At 41.8% G+C, this 15,000-nt stretch overlaps 1 protein-coding gene across 1 annotated transcript; it reads right to left on the reverse strand.

The window, feature by feature from the left end:
• Positions 1-6,169: 6,169 nt before the first annotated feature.
• Positions 6,170-12,574, reverse strand: LOC131725003 (uncharacterized). The gene is made up of 2 exons (XM_059018293.1): positions 12,480-12,574; positions 6,170-7,252 (listed from the first exon to the last, which is right to left on the reverse strand). The coding sequence occupies exon 2, from the start codon at positions 7,238-7,240 to the stop codon at positions 6,434-6,436; it is 807 nt and encodes a 268-aa protein (XP_058874276.1). The 5' UTR covers positions 7,241-7,252; positions 12,480-12,574; the 3' UTR covers positions 6,170-6,433.
• Between the last annotated feature and the right edge of the window lie 2,426 nt (positions 12,575-15,000).

Below are 15,000 nucleotides of genomic sequence, written 5' to 3' on the forward strand. Positions count from 1 at the left end.
ATATCTTGAAATGCATTTATTGATATCTCTGAATGATAATTTGGCTTGTCATACGGTTTCAGGTGAATCAGTCTAAATCCATGTCTGGTCACCTCCCTGGCCGTTGGACGAAGCAGGAGACACCGGCCATCGCCCACAGAGGCGGGTTGTGAAGAACAAAGTGCGGGATGAGTGCAAGGTATTTATTCCAGCAATGATTATTCAACTGAATATCAATCAGTGACCAAAAATAACTGGAATGATGCAATAGACGTATATTTATAAAACAAAATGTTTTGTAGTCAATGTCCAATCCTCCTAAGTGTATGCTAGAGTTATATAGATTAAAAACACAGTCATGTCAAGTGTTTGATGCAGCAGAAGCTTTTATTGAGTTAAAACAGCAGGGATTACAAGAGATAAATAAATACACACACCTTACTTAAACAGTTGTATCAGCAGATGGGAACATGTAACACACTCAGAAAAATAAAACTGATTTCCCCTTTAAAGTACACGTGTCAATAAACTCTAATTTATCTCTAATTTCTAATGTCTCATTCCACAGTGAGGTGCACAATTAAAATGCCCACAAGGGGGTGCTGTTGAATCATCTTGGAGTTCTCGCATTGCTAGAGTGACACAATGCTGATTCTATAAGCACATAGGGCCCTATCTTCAAAAACAAGGATTCATACCTGTATGCATAAATGTACACCTACAAATAACTGTACATGAACAGCAACCTGCTTGCTCATCAGTACAGTTCAGTGTTAATTATATTGTGGAGTGCTTTAAAAGGGAACTCAAGCTGTTTTTGTATTACATGTTTTGATGTGTTGCTAAAACTATGTAAGTAAAGTGTGTGTATTGTTTTTATTTATTTTTTACACTATTAAACTGCACTGTGCTCTGTTTCCAAGATGGCGTGACGTGTATCTTTCAGAAGAACTTCAGAACTACATTCCCCATCACCACCTTCATATATGAGAAGAGGGATCAGCGAAATGTACTTCTGAAGTTTTTCTGAAGGGTACATCTTGGAAACAGAACACTGTAGACTGAAATTTAAAAATAAGTGGTTAGGATGTCAAAAATAAAATAATAAAAACAATACACACCTTAAATAGTTGTAGCAACATATGGGAACATGTAACACACAAAAGAAAACATCGAGTTCCCCTTTAATCTTGTATTTCTCTTCTCTTTTTTCTAAAAGTTGCATTTTTCCTGTTAGTTTCCTGCCACACAAGGAAATAAACAGGAGGCTACTTGTCTTGGTTTCCTAAAGCAATAAGCAGTGCGGAGAGAGCTGGTTCTTCACAGTAGAGTTTAAACTCTTTCAGTGATTCCAAATACAGGAGGATCGATGCTTGTTCCATTAAAATGTACAGGCAACCCTCTATAACAGCCTACAATGATATATGTGCTTGCATTTTCAGCTCTGTAGGTACAGTTTGGGGGTCTATGGTTTTGGTTCTCATTTCTACAATCCACAATTCTGAACTGATTCCTGCTCTTACAGACGTGCTCAAATTTGTTGGTACCCTTACAGCTCATTGAAATAATGCTTCATTCCTCCTGAAAAGTGATGGAATTAAAAGCTATTTTATCATGTATACTTGCATGCCTTTGGTATGTCATAGAATAAAGCAAAGAAGCTGTGAAAAGAGAAGAATTATTGCTTATTCTACAAAGATATTCTAAAATGGCTTGGACACATTTGTTGGTACCCCTTAGAAAAGATAATAAATAATTGGATTATAGTGATATTTCAAACTAATTAGTTTCTTTAATTAGTATCACACATGTCTCCAATCTTGTAATCAGTCAGTCAGCCTATTTAAATGGAGAAAAGTAGTCACTGTGCTGTTTGGTATCATTGTGTGCACCACACTGAACATGGACCAGAGAAAGCAAAGGAGAGAGTTGTCTGAGGAGATCAGAAAGAAAATAATAGACAAGCATGGTAAAGGTAAAGGCTACAAGACCATCTCCAAGCAGCTTGATGTTCTTGTGACAACAGTTGCAAATATTATTAAGAAGTTTAAGGTCCATGGAACTGTAGCCAACCTCCCTGGGCGCGGCCGCAAGAGGAAAATCGACCCCAGAGTGAACAGAAGGACAGTGCGAATGGTAGAAAAAGAAACAAGGATAACTGCCAAAGAGATACAAGCTGAACTCCAAGGTGAAGGTACGTCAGTTTCTGATCGCACCATCCGTCGCTTTTTGAGCGAAAGTGGGCTCCATGGAAGAAGACCCAGGAGGACTCCACTTTTGAAAGAAAAACATAAAAAAGCCAGACTGGAATTTGCTAAAATGCATATTGACAAGCCACAATCCTTCTGGGAGAATGTCCTTTGGACAGATGAGTCAAAACTGGAGCTTTTTGGCAAGTCACATCAGCTCTATGTTCACAGACGAAAAAATGAAGCTTTCAAAGAAAAGAACACCATACCTACAGTGAAACATGGAGGAGGCTCGGTTATGTTTTGGGGCTGCTTTGCTGCGCCTGGCACAGGGTGCTTTGAATCTGTGCAGGGCACAATGAAATCTCAAGACTATCAAGGCATTCTGGAGCGAAACGTACTGCCCAGTGTTAGAAAGCTCTGTCTCAGTCGCAGGTCATGGGTCCTCCAACAGGATAATGACTCAAAACACACAGCTAAAAGCACCCAAGAATGGATAAGAACAAAACATTGGACTATTCTGAAGTGGCCTTCTATGAGTCCTGATCTGAATCCTATCGAACATCTATGGAAAGAGCTGAAACTTGCAGTCTGGAGAAGGCACCCATCAAACCTGAGACAGCTGGAGAAGTTTGCTCAGGAAGAGTGGGCCAAACTACCTGTTAACAGGTGCAGAAGTCTCATTGAGAGCTACAGAAAACGTTTGATTGCAGTGATTGCCTCTAAAGGTTGTGCAACAAAATATTAGGTTAGCGGTACCATCATTTTTGTCCATGCCATTTTCATTTGATTTCTTATTTACAATATTATGTTGAATAAAAAATCAAAAGCAAAGTCTGATTTCTATTAAATATGGAATAAACAATGGTGGATGCCAATTACTTTTGTCAGTTTCAAGTTATATCAGAGAAAATTGTGCATTCTTCGTTTTTTGTGGAGGGGTACCAACAAATTTGAGCACGTCTGTATACAAATTACGGGAAATCCAGACACCTTGATTACTACACACATTGATTATATTGATATCTTCAGTGAATTCAAAAGTGTTGAAGTATTTGCATTCTCCATTTAAATTTATATTCCTATTGTTTATTTCCCATGTGCAGAATTCATCACTACCCTTTTCATTTTCACCTGCAATGTGCCTGTTTTTAAAATCTTTGTAATTGGCCGTGACTTGGTTTTTCTCCTGGTCGCAGGTGCACTGGTAGCTGGTCAGGGAGACCCCAGCACCAGGCAACTGGTTGAGGTAAGCCCCACTTGGGAAGGAGCGAGACTCCAGGCCCCATTCTTGGGAACCTGCAACCCACAGAGAGAGCAGACACCCGTCCATCACAGTGAAGGAGCTGAAGCTGAAGGCTCCTTCACTCCCAGCAGCAGCTACCCCCAGCAGCTTCTTCTTCTTCTCTGGGAGGGACGGCAGCTCCAGCTGCTCCCCAGTCTCTGAGTGGAAGAGGCGGGCACAGGGCTTCTGGACACCAGCATCAGAACCACCCAAAGAGGAACTCTTTACAGACTGGATGTGGGAAGCAGCCTGCAGCACCAAGGACACCAAGAAGAGGATCTTCAAAATCTTTGACTGGAGCTGCAGAAAGTACAAAGAGGATTGAATGTAGGTGTTGTTGCAGTGATGCAGGGATTACAAAATTGTAAAAACTAGGAAACATATTGTGCTTTCATTGTTTTATCATACTGTGCTTTTATCAAATCTTGTTTTTTAAAAGGGGAACTCAGCTTGTTGTTGTGTGTGTTGCATGTTCCCATATGTTGCTACTACAACTGTTTAAGTAAGGTGTGCGTATTTGTTTTTATTTGATTTTTGTTGACATCCTGAGCACTTCTTTTACACTTATTAATTTGCAGTGTACACAGTGCTCTGATTTCAAGATGATAGAGGAACTTCAGGAATTCATTTCCCATCATCCTCCAGCTCATGTGTGCATGATGGGGGTGATGAGAAATGTAGTTCTGAAGTTCCTCTGAAGGGAACATATGAAGTATCTTTGAAACCAGAATAATGGACAAAAATTCAAAGGGCATAATAATAGGAGGATGCTATAGCCAAATTCAATGGCCGAGCAAAATAATCTGTTATACAATGACATTCGAAATGCGTGTAGAAAAGGAGAAGCCATACTAATGGGGGATTTCAACTTCCCCCATAAAATGGGAAAACCCGGTGGGGAGCACGACGGACGAAATTGAAATGGTGGAAATGACAAATGACTGCTTCCTAACGCAATTTGTCAAGGCACCGACTAGAGGGGAGGCATGCCTTGATTTAGTCTAGGGTGGCTTTGTGAATGATGCCAGGCCAGAAACCAGTACACAGACAGAGTGGTGAGGAGTGAAACAGAGACGCAATGGCAACGTTCAGAAGGTTTATTGAAACAAATAAAAGTTTTAAACAGAAAACAGGACACAGCACTTACGGCCAAAATAAACAGACAAACAAAACGGACTAACACTAAACAGTGGATGGACAGACAATCAAGCACGGTGAGTAAAATAACCAAACACTATCGTGCTGGTCCTGCCAGCACGCAGTAGCAATTGTTTTCTTGTATTTCCCCGTTCTCTCTCACCTGTTCTCACCTCACCGAACACACAACCCCGAGTGATTGAAAAGTGGATCTATATATACTGTTGTGCTGGGATTCAATTACCAATTAATTATTCACTTGAATCCCAGCATGTGAATTAATCTGTGCAACCCCTGTGCTCATATATTAAATTCTTTAAATGGACGTGAAGTGAAGTGCAATCCCCTTTCCTAATATACAATTATACATTTTAAACACTCGTGCTCATTATCCACATTATATCCTGCGTACCAACTACAATACACCAACATTTACACTCTACATAAAACATAAAACACAAACATACACAAAGGGGCGGGTCCCACTGCCACAGGGAGATACTGAAATTGAAAAAGGGATCTATGAAAAAGACCTAGGAGTTTGTGTTGACTCAGAAATGTCTTCATCTAGACAATGTGGGGAAGCTATAAAAAAGGCCAACAATATGCTCAGATATATTGTCAGAAGTGTTGAATTTAAATCAAGGGAACTAATGTTAAAACTCTACAATGCATTAGTAAGACCTCACCTAGAATATTGTGTTCAGTTCTGGTCACCTCGTTACAAAAAGGATACTGCTGCTCTAGAAAGAGTGCAAAGAAGAGCAACCAGAATTATCCCGGATTTAAAAGGCATGTCGTATGCAGACAGGCTAAAAGAATTTAATCTATTCAGTCTTGAACAAAGAAGACTACACGGCGATCTGATTCAAACATTCAAAATCCTAAAAGGTATTGACAATGTCAACCCGGGGGACTTTTTTGACCTCAAAAAAGACACAAGGACCAGGGGTCACAAATGGAGATTAGATAAAGGGGCATTCAGAACAGAAAATAGGTGGCACTTTTTTACACAGAGAATTGTGAGGGTCTGGAACCAACTCCCCAGTAATGTTGTTGAAGCTGACACCCTGGGATCCTTCAAGAAGCTGCTTGATGAGATTCTAGGATCAATAAGCTACAAACAACCAAATGAGCAAGATGGGCCGAATGGCATCCTCTCGTTTGTAAACTTTCTTATGTTCTTATGTTCTTATACACAATACACAGACACGCACACACATACACACGCAGACAGACACAGACAGATACACACAGACACAGACACAGATACACACAGACACACAGACAGACACACACACAGACTTACACACATACAAACACATACACACATATATACACGTACATACACAATACACACACACAGACAGACAGACACACAGACACAGAGACACACACACACATACACACACATACACACACACATATACACACATACATAATACACACACATACACATACAGACAGACACAAAGACACACACAGACACACACACACAGAACCAGAGAGAGAGAGTCACATCAAATGTTGTTTGCTGCTGTAAAAGCTTTTATTGCATTAAAATAGAAACGGTTTACAGGGGAAAGGAATGTGGTCTTATTGCATTTCCATTCACAACAACAGGAAAGGAATTACCAAAGATAATCAATTACCACAAATTCATACAAATATCATTATTCTGGTACAAGATGATAATACAACTATTTCTAATCTAGGACGAACAGCTCCTTATATGGGAAGAGGGAGGGGGACGACAAATGAATAATGCCCACAAGGGGGTGCTGTTGAAGCGTATATCGCAGCATTTTGCTGAGTAGAGACTGCAAATCCTTCACAGCAGAGTTTAAACTCTCTCTGTGAGCCTGAAGGCTGGAGGTCTGCATTCAGTACCATTATAATGCACAGGCTTCTTCCAACCCTTTCTACCCCCACATGCTAAACAGATACAAACTGATCTAATTTTGTTTGTTTTATAAGAACATTCGGACAGCGTATTGTTATAGTTTATCTCCCTGCATACAACAATTTTGAATGTTTCTTTGCTCTTATACACATTATCGTACACATGATCACCTTCGCTGTTACACACCTCGATTACCTCATCTTCAGAAGCAAATATAAAAGTGTTTATTGGTTTGCATTTTCCGTTTCTATTTATACATCTTGTCTTTATTTCACTTGTGCAGAACATATTGTTATCATTTGGACTTACATCTGCAATGTGGCTGTTTTTAAAATCTTCGTAATCGGCCGTGACTTGTTTTTTCTCCTGGTCGCAGGTGCACTGGTAGCTGGTCAGGGAGACCCCAGCACCAGGCAGCTGGTTGAGGTAAGCCCCACTCAGGAAGGAGCGAGACTCCAGGCCCCATTCTTGGGAACCTGCAACCCACAGAGAGAGCAGACACCCGTCCATCACAGTGAAGGAGCTGAAGCTGAAGGCTCCTTCACTCCCAGCAGCAGCTCCCCTCAGCAGCTTCTTCTTCTCTGGGAGGGACGGCAGCTCCAGCTGCTCCCCAGTCTCCGGGTGGAAGAGGCGGGCACAGGTCTTCTGGACACTAGCATCAGAACCACCCGATGAGGAACTCTTTACAGACTGGATGTGGGAAGCAGCCATCAGCACCAAGGACACCAAGAAGAAGATCTTCAACATCTTTGACTGGAGCTGCAGAAAGTACAAAGAGGATTGAATGTAGGTGTTGTTGCAGTGATGCAGGGATTACAAATTTGTAAAAACTAGGAAATGTGTTGTGCTTTCATTGTTTGATCATACTGTGCTTTTATCAAATCTTGTCTTTTAAAAGGGGAACTCAGCTTGTTGTTGTGTGTGTTGCATGTTCCCATATGTTGCTACTATAACTGTTTAAGTAAGGTGTGCGTATTGTTTTTATTAGATTTTTGTTGACATCCTGAGCACTTCTTTTACACTTATTAATTTGCAGTGTACACAGTGCTCTGATTCCAAGATGGTAGACGAACTTCAGGAATTCATTTCCCATCATCCTCCGGCTCATGTGTGCATGATGGGGGTGATGAGAAATGTAGTTCTGAAGTTCTTCTGAAGGGAACATGTGAAGCTGTCTTTGAAACACAGCACTATAGCACGACTGCAATTTAATAGTGTAAAAAAAGTGCTCAGGATGTCAAAAAATAATAAATATAGCTGTTAGCAGCCAGGTATGGCTGTATGGATATGGCATATGCTTCTACCTTTCATCAGTTTTTATTAAACAGTGTTCATTTTATGGAACATACAAATCTGTTCAGATGGTTTGGCAGACATATTGAAATATTGCCCAATCATCTTAATTCAGTCATAGTTATTACTTCTCATAGTCCTCTACTGTTGTGTGAAGTTTCATCAGTCCACTACATTCTACCATAAAGTTATACTGAAATATATGCATATGGCCCATAACTGACATTTGATTGGCCTGTGGCGGCCATGTTTTGTAATGCAGCAACTTACTTTGAATAAATCTAAAACAATGCCTAGCCATGAGTATGTGTGGCCCCCTCGGAAAATTAGTGAAGAACACTGATACAGGACATGGTATTATATGCCTCTACCACCATACCAATTTTCATGAGTTTTCGTGCAACAGTTCCAAAGTTATAACCATTTTTCCACAAAGAAGTGTGTGGTGGAATAATAATCTGAGGAATAACAATAGGGTTCCAGCAATTCCGTTGCTTGGCCCCCTGAAAACAATACACACACCTTACAGTTGTAGCAACATATGGGACACAAAAACACACACACAAAAAAAAGAACTTGAGTTCTTCTTTAAATAAAAAATCTACCTTTTCATTCAGCCATAGCAAGAGGAAATGATTATAATTAATGTATTTTACAGCAGACGACATTATCCAGAGAGACTTGTAACTACTGTACAAGATATTACATTATTATTTTTACAATTATCCATTTATATAGTTGGTTTGTTTTTACTGGAGCAATCTAGGAGCCTGCCTGCTCAAGGGTAAAACAGTAGTGTGTGTGTCCCACCTGGGACTGAACCCGCACAAGACCCTCCGTCAGGAGTACAGAGCCCCCCTAACCACTACTCCACCTGGGATTGAACCCACACAAGACCCTCCGTCAGGAATACAGAGCCCCCCTAACCACTACTGCACCTGGGATTGAACCCACACAAGACCCTCCGGTCAGGAGTACAGAGCCCCCCTAACCACTACTCCACCTGGGATTGAACCCACACAAGACCCTCTGGTCAGGAGTACAGAGCCCCCCTAACCACTACTCCACCTGGGATTGAACCCACACAAGACCCCCCGGTCAGGAGTACAGAGCTCCCCTAACCACTACTCCACCTGGGATTGAACCCACACAAGACCCTCCGGTCAGGAGTACAGAGCCCCCCTAACCACTACTCCACCTGGGATTGAACCCACACAAGACCCTCCGTCAGGAGTACAGAGCCCCTCTAACCACTACTCCACCTGGGATTGAACCCACACAAGACCCTCCGGTCAGGAGTACAGAGCTCCCCTAACCACTACTCCACCTGGGATTGAACCCACACAAGACCCTCCGGTCAGGAGTACAGAGCCCCCCTAACCACTAGTCCACCTGGGATTGAACCCACACAAGACCCTCCGGTCAGGAGTACAGAGCCCCCCTAACCACTACTCCACCTGGGATTGAACCCACACAAGACCCTCCGGTCAGGAGTACAGAGCCCCCCTAACCACTACTCCACCTGGGATTGAACCCACACAAGACCCCCCGGTCAGGAGTACAGAGCCCCCCTAATCACTACTCCACCTGGGATTGAACCCACACAAGACCCTCCAGTCAGGAGTACAGAGCTCCCCTAACCACTACTCCACCTGGGATTGAACCCACACAAGACCCTCCGGTCAGGAGTACAGAGCCCCCCTAACCACTACTCCACCTGGGATTGAACCCACACAAGACCCTCCGGTCAGGAGTACAGAGCTCCCCTAACCACTACTCCACCTGGGATTGAACCCACACAAGACCCTCTGGTCAGGAGTACAGAGCCCCCCTAACCACTACTGCACCTGGGATTGAACCCACACAAGACCCTCTGGTCAGGAGTACAGAGCCCCCCTAACCACTACTCCACCTGGGATTGAACCCACGCAAGACCCTCCAGTCAGGAGTACAGAGCACCCCTAACCACTACTGTATGTTGCCAGACAAAATGAATGTATCGCTCAAAAAATAACTCTTCATTAAAATTATTTTTTTTCAATTATTATTGTTATTATTGTTATTTGAATAAAAACATGAACCAGACCTGTGATGAAATTTTTCAAATATGTCACTGAAACAAACAAGTGATTGAAGCTGAAATAGTCTCCTGAATTCAAAGCAGGTTTACTCCTGTCTTTGTCAGCCTTTCATCACAACAATACAAAATGACACCCGCTGCCATTAACAGAGCAGGTTCACATTGATTTCTAGGAACTGCAGATATTTAAATATTTACAAATAACATTGCATTGTGAAAAAAATAAAATAGATCTTTGAATATTTTTTAAATCCTTTTTACTTTTGGAAGACATATTTGAATAGTTAAAAATGATGATAACTCTCTGAAAAAAATATTTTCAATGTAACTATATGTGTCCCAGTTAACATAGGAATATGTCATAATGTTTGGCTAATCTAAGCTTGTCTCATTGACTACAAAACGTTTGGTTCTAGGTCCAATGGATTCTGTATCAACAGTATGGCTGGAAACACATCGCAGCCCCTCACCCCCTCGTTGTGTGCAGACTGTAAGTAATACACCCTACATTTTAACAAATATTTCATAATAATGACCATGTATTCTAATTATATTAATACTCTTAGTTTACACATTGGTAATATACTTTGTCTAAAACATTTTTGACTTCTTAATTTAAAAGCAGTTTCTGATACGGCAACCAAAAAGCTGTGTGAATGTCCCGTACGACACCCATGGAATCACTCATTCCATTTTATAAAATGAAATGCTGCACTGCACAAGTTTCTAATGCTTAACTGTTTAACACAATTCTGTATGCACAGTATGGCATCCACTCCCCCCCTCTTTGTATGAAGACTGTAAGTAATACTTTAATTAAAATAGTATTAATATTAATAGATGCACTTATCCAGGGCGATACAATTATATCACATTATTTTTACATACAGTTGTACCCATTTATACAATTGGGTTTTTACTGGAACAATCTAGGTAAAGTACCTTGCTCAAGGGTACAGGTGCAGTGTCTCCGACCTGGGATTGAACCCACAACCCTACAGACAAGAGTCCAGAGCCCCTAATCACTACTCCACACTGCTGCCCTATTCATACAACAATAGATTTGCACCGCTGTTTTAAAAAGGGAAGAATAACTAATGCAAAAAAAAAAAAAAAAAACAGCCTTACTATAATAACTCATGATGGTATTTCTTAGAAGCTGCACAGGGTTACAAAAAAGTCTTTAAACTATAGACCTAGCCCTGTCATTTGTTTTTAAAAAGTAATGCCTCCAGGATTATTCACACCCTTCATAGACTATAATGGGTTTTAGCAAAATAAATGCAAGTGTAGATTCAATATTTGTTGCACAAATTAATGAAAATATGAATATATTCAGACATGCAGTATTGGACTTTGCAAAAATATATTTCTCCAACAAATGGGCATGTTTTTATTAAAAAAAGAGGTTCAACGGGTTCAAAATTATTCACACCCTAAACATTAAAATCCAATTAACTTTGGACAGAAATGTTTTGGCGATATCTAACACTGATAGTCTTACAATGTTTCATGTTTGAATGGATTTATGCAAAGAAAACATTATGTACATTTGCTTTTTTTTAAAAACATTGAATTACATTGAATGATCCTCACCCCCACTCGACCTCTCCGCTCCGCCTGCACTAGAAGACTGGCTCTACCTCCGCTACGCTCCCCTGCCTCCAAAGCCCGCTCCTTCTCCACCCTTGCTCCGCAGTGGTGGAATGACCTTCCTACAGATGTCAGGACTGCCCAGTCCCTGACCACATTCCGGCGCCTCCTTAAGACTCACCTCTTCAAAGAGCACCTGTAGAACTCCTCTGTTTGTATCCTGGGACACTATCACCCTTCATGTAAATGTGCTTTATTTTGCTCTTATCAGCCCCTATTTTACTGCATTTAATCCTGTACTTCAGAATACTGTAATCTGCCAAGTGTTTAACCTGTAGTACTTTGTATTTAAACACATCCTGATGTAACTATCACGATTTAATCATATACTGATGTAACTATCACTATTACCTGCTGTATTATTGAATTGTGGTTTGTCAAACTTGTACTTTACTTGAACAAAAGTTATTGTATTTCTTGCTCTTATTGTATTACTTGTATTGTAACGCTTGAAATGTTTTTGCCTACGATTGTAAGTCGCCCTGGATAAGGGCGTCTGCTAAGAAATAAATAATAATAATAATAATAATAATGATCCTGAAGACAGCTGGATATATATCACATAGAAATCCAGGCTATTTAGTTGCCAAATTGCCTTTTGTTAAGGAACTTGAAATCAATTGCAGGGGTTGAAAACTACTCACGACGTGCTTTGCGAGCCCGTTGCTCCTTTTGAAAATAGAGCCGTATAATCAGTGAGCAAAAAAGTCGTTGTGAAAATACACTGCAACCTCTATTTGTGCTCTAGATGCGCCCCTTCTGAAAATCAGGCTGTATGTGTCTAATCTCTATAGATTATAGATTTTAAACACCAGCCTTATTATAAAAACATACAAACATTTAAAGAGTATTACAAATCATAAATAAGGTCAAAAGTTTATAAAATAAACACCACAAGGTTTATTTAGAATCATAAACGCGGTGACGTTTTTAAAAAATGTCTCAGTGTGCAGTACTTACTCAGTGCAGAGGCGTCTCTTTCAACACGGGTTCAAGTGGAGGGTCACTTCAGTCACCCTTCAGGTAGAGAAAGCAGTTTGTCTTCCTGTGCTCAATGAAGTTTGTGATACAAGACAAGCTGCACTGAGAATATATACTGTAACTTAAGGGTAAAAAGCCTGTGGTTTTTATTCATTAGAGTTGAGAGGGAGGGACGGTTTGAAAGAGGCGTCTTGTTGTGGTTTTCTTATGCTTCTTATACTTGTATGTTTTAATATATGAAGAGTTTCATAACAAAATGAGTTAAATGTCAATTCCACACATTTCCAGATATTGCTATAGATTTACTCCTGGAGGGGTAGACTTATTATCACGTAGAGTAAAAATCTTCATGCAAAATTCTTGTAACTTGTTTGTTTTATTGTTCCTGCTAACATAGGAATTAATAGAAGCTTATCTAAAAAAAAAAAAAAAAAAAACCATCAATTTACTAAAAACAGCTCAAATGGATAAGAGCATTTTGGAATGAAGCTCTTCATATATACTGTTTCTCCCCAATGTGTTCGTATCGTGGGTTTTCTCCGGGTACTCCGGTTTCCTCCCACAGTCCAAAGACCTGCTGTTCAGGTTGATTGGTCAATCTAAATTGCCGTGTGTGTGTGTGTGTGTGTGTGTGTGTGTGAGTGTGTGTGTATGCCTGGCTGTGTGTCTGCGTGCCTGTTTGTGTGTGTGTGCCTGCCTGTCTGTGTGTGTGTGCCTGTCTGTGTGTGTGTCCCTGTCTGTGTGTGTGCCTATCTGTGTGTGTTTGTCCCTGTCTGTGTGTGTGTGCTTGTATGTGTGTGCCTATCTGTGTGTGTGCCTATCTGTGTGTGTTTGCCTGTCTGTGTGTGTGTATCTGCCTCTCTGTCTGTGTGCCTGCTTGTGTGTGTGTGTGCTTGTCTCTGTGTGTGTGCCTGTGTGTGTGCGCCTGTGTGCACCTGTCTCTGTGTGTGTGTGTGTGCCTGTCTGTGTGTGTCTGCGTGTGTGCCTGTCTCTGTGTGTGTGTGTGTGTGTGTGTGTGTGCCTGTCTGTGTGTGTGCCTGTCTCTGTGTGTGTGTGTGTGTGCTTGTCTGTTTGTGTGTGCCTGTCTGTGTGTGTGTGTGTGTGCCTGTCTGTGTGTGTGTGTGTGTATGTCCCTGTTTATGTGCATGTGTGTGTCTGTCTGTGTGCCTGTCTGTGTGTGTGTGTGTGCCTATCTGTGTGTGTGCCTGCCTGTGTGTGTGCATATCTGTGTGTGTGTTCCTGTGTGTGTATGCCTGGCTGTGTGTCTCTGTGCCTGTTTGTGTGTGTGTGCCTGCCTGTCTGTGTGTGTGCCTGTCTCTGTGTGTGTGTGCCTTTCTTTGTGTGTGTGCCTGTCTGTGTGTGTGTCCCTGTCTGAGTGTGTGTGCTTGTGGTGTGTGTGTGTGTGACTGTCTGTGTGTGTGCGCACCTGTCTGTGTGTGTGTGCGCGCGCATGTTTCTCTGTGTGTGCGACTGTGTGTGTCAGTGTTTGCCTGTCTGTCTCTCTGTGTGTGTGTGTGTGTGTGTGTGCCTGTCTGTGTGTGTGCCTGTCTGTGAGTGTGCCTGTGTGTATGTGTGTGTGTCTGTCTGTATGTGTGTGTGCCTGTCTGTGTGTGTGTGTGTGCACCTGTCTGTGTGTGTGCATGTCTCTGTGTGTGTGTGTGTGCCTGCCTGTGTGTGCATGTGCATGTGCATGTGCCTGCCTGTGTGTCTGTGTGTGTGTGTGTGCCTGCCTGTGTGTCTGTGTGTGTGGTGCCCTGCACCTACAATTACCCTTTTATACAGTTGGATTTTCACTAGAGCAATATAAGAGGTAAAGTACCTGCCTGCTTGCTCAAGGGTCTATCTACAGTAGCTAGCTCTGTCTGTATCAGTCCTAACTGGGATTGAACCCCCACTCAAGGTCAGGAGTCCAGAGCCCCCCTAACCAGTGCTCCACACTGCTGCCCTTTGTGTTCAAGATCATGTGTTTTTGCTTGTTCTTTTTTTTTAGTTCTAACACCGCTCATTCTCTCACTCGTATTCTACCTTCAAGATGAGCAGCATTGCGGTTTCTTTTAGCTTTGTTTTCAGTTGGCCAGATGTTCTGTTTCATGTGGTTAGCTGAATAGTTTTGAACATGCTGTGAGAATGAAGGAGATAGACTCAACTTCTGTTTTTTTGGTGTGGAGCCTGTCTGTGCCTGTGTGTGATTGCCTGCCTGTCTGTGTGTCTGCGTGCCCGTTTGTGTGTGCCTGCCTGTCTGTGTGTGTGTGTGCCTGTCTGTGTGTGCGACTGTGTGTGTGTGTGTGCCTGTTTGTGTGTGGGTGTGCCTGTCTGTGTGTGTGTGTGTATGTGTGTGTGTCTGTCTGTATGTGTGTCTGTGCGCCTGTCTGTGTGTGTGCCTGTGTAAATGTGTGTGTGCCTGTCTGTGTGTGCTTGCCTGTGTGTCTGCCTATCGTGTGTGTGTGTGTGTGTGACTGTTTGTGTGTCTGTGCGCCTGTCTCTCTCTGTGTGTGTGACA

The sequence above is a fragment of the Acipenser ruthenus genome, chromosome 58, assembly GCF_902713425.1.
Source record: "Acipenser ruthenus chromosome 58, fAciRut3.2 maternal haplotype, whole genome shotgun sequence".
Taxonomy (NCBI): Eukaryota; Metazoa; Chordata; class Actinopteri; order Acipenseriformes; family Acipenseridae; genus Acipenser; species Acipenser ruthenus.

Bases quoted from the DNA above. Each gene is read 5' to 3' on its own strand.
- LOC131725003 (XM_059018293.1), bottom strand. From the start codon at position 7,240: ATGTTGAAGATCTTCTTCTTGGTGTCCTTGGTGCTGATGGCTGCTTCC.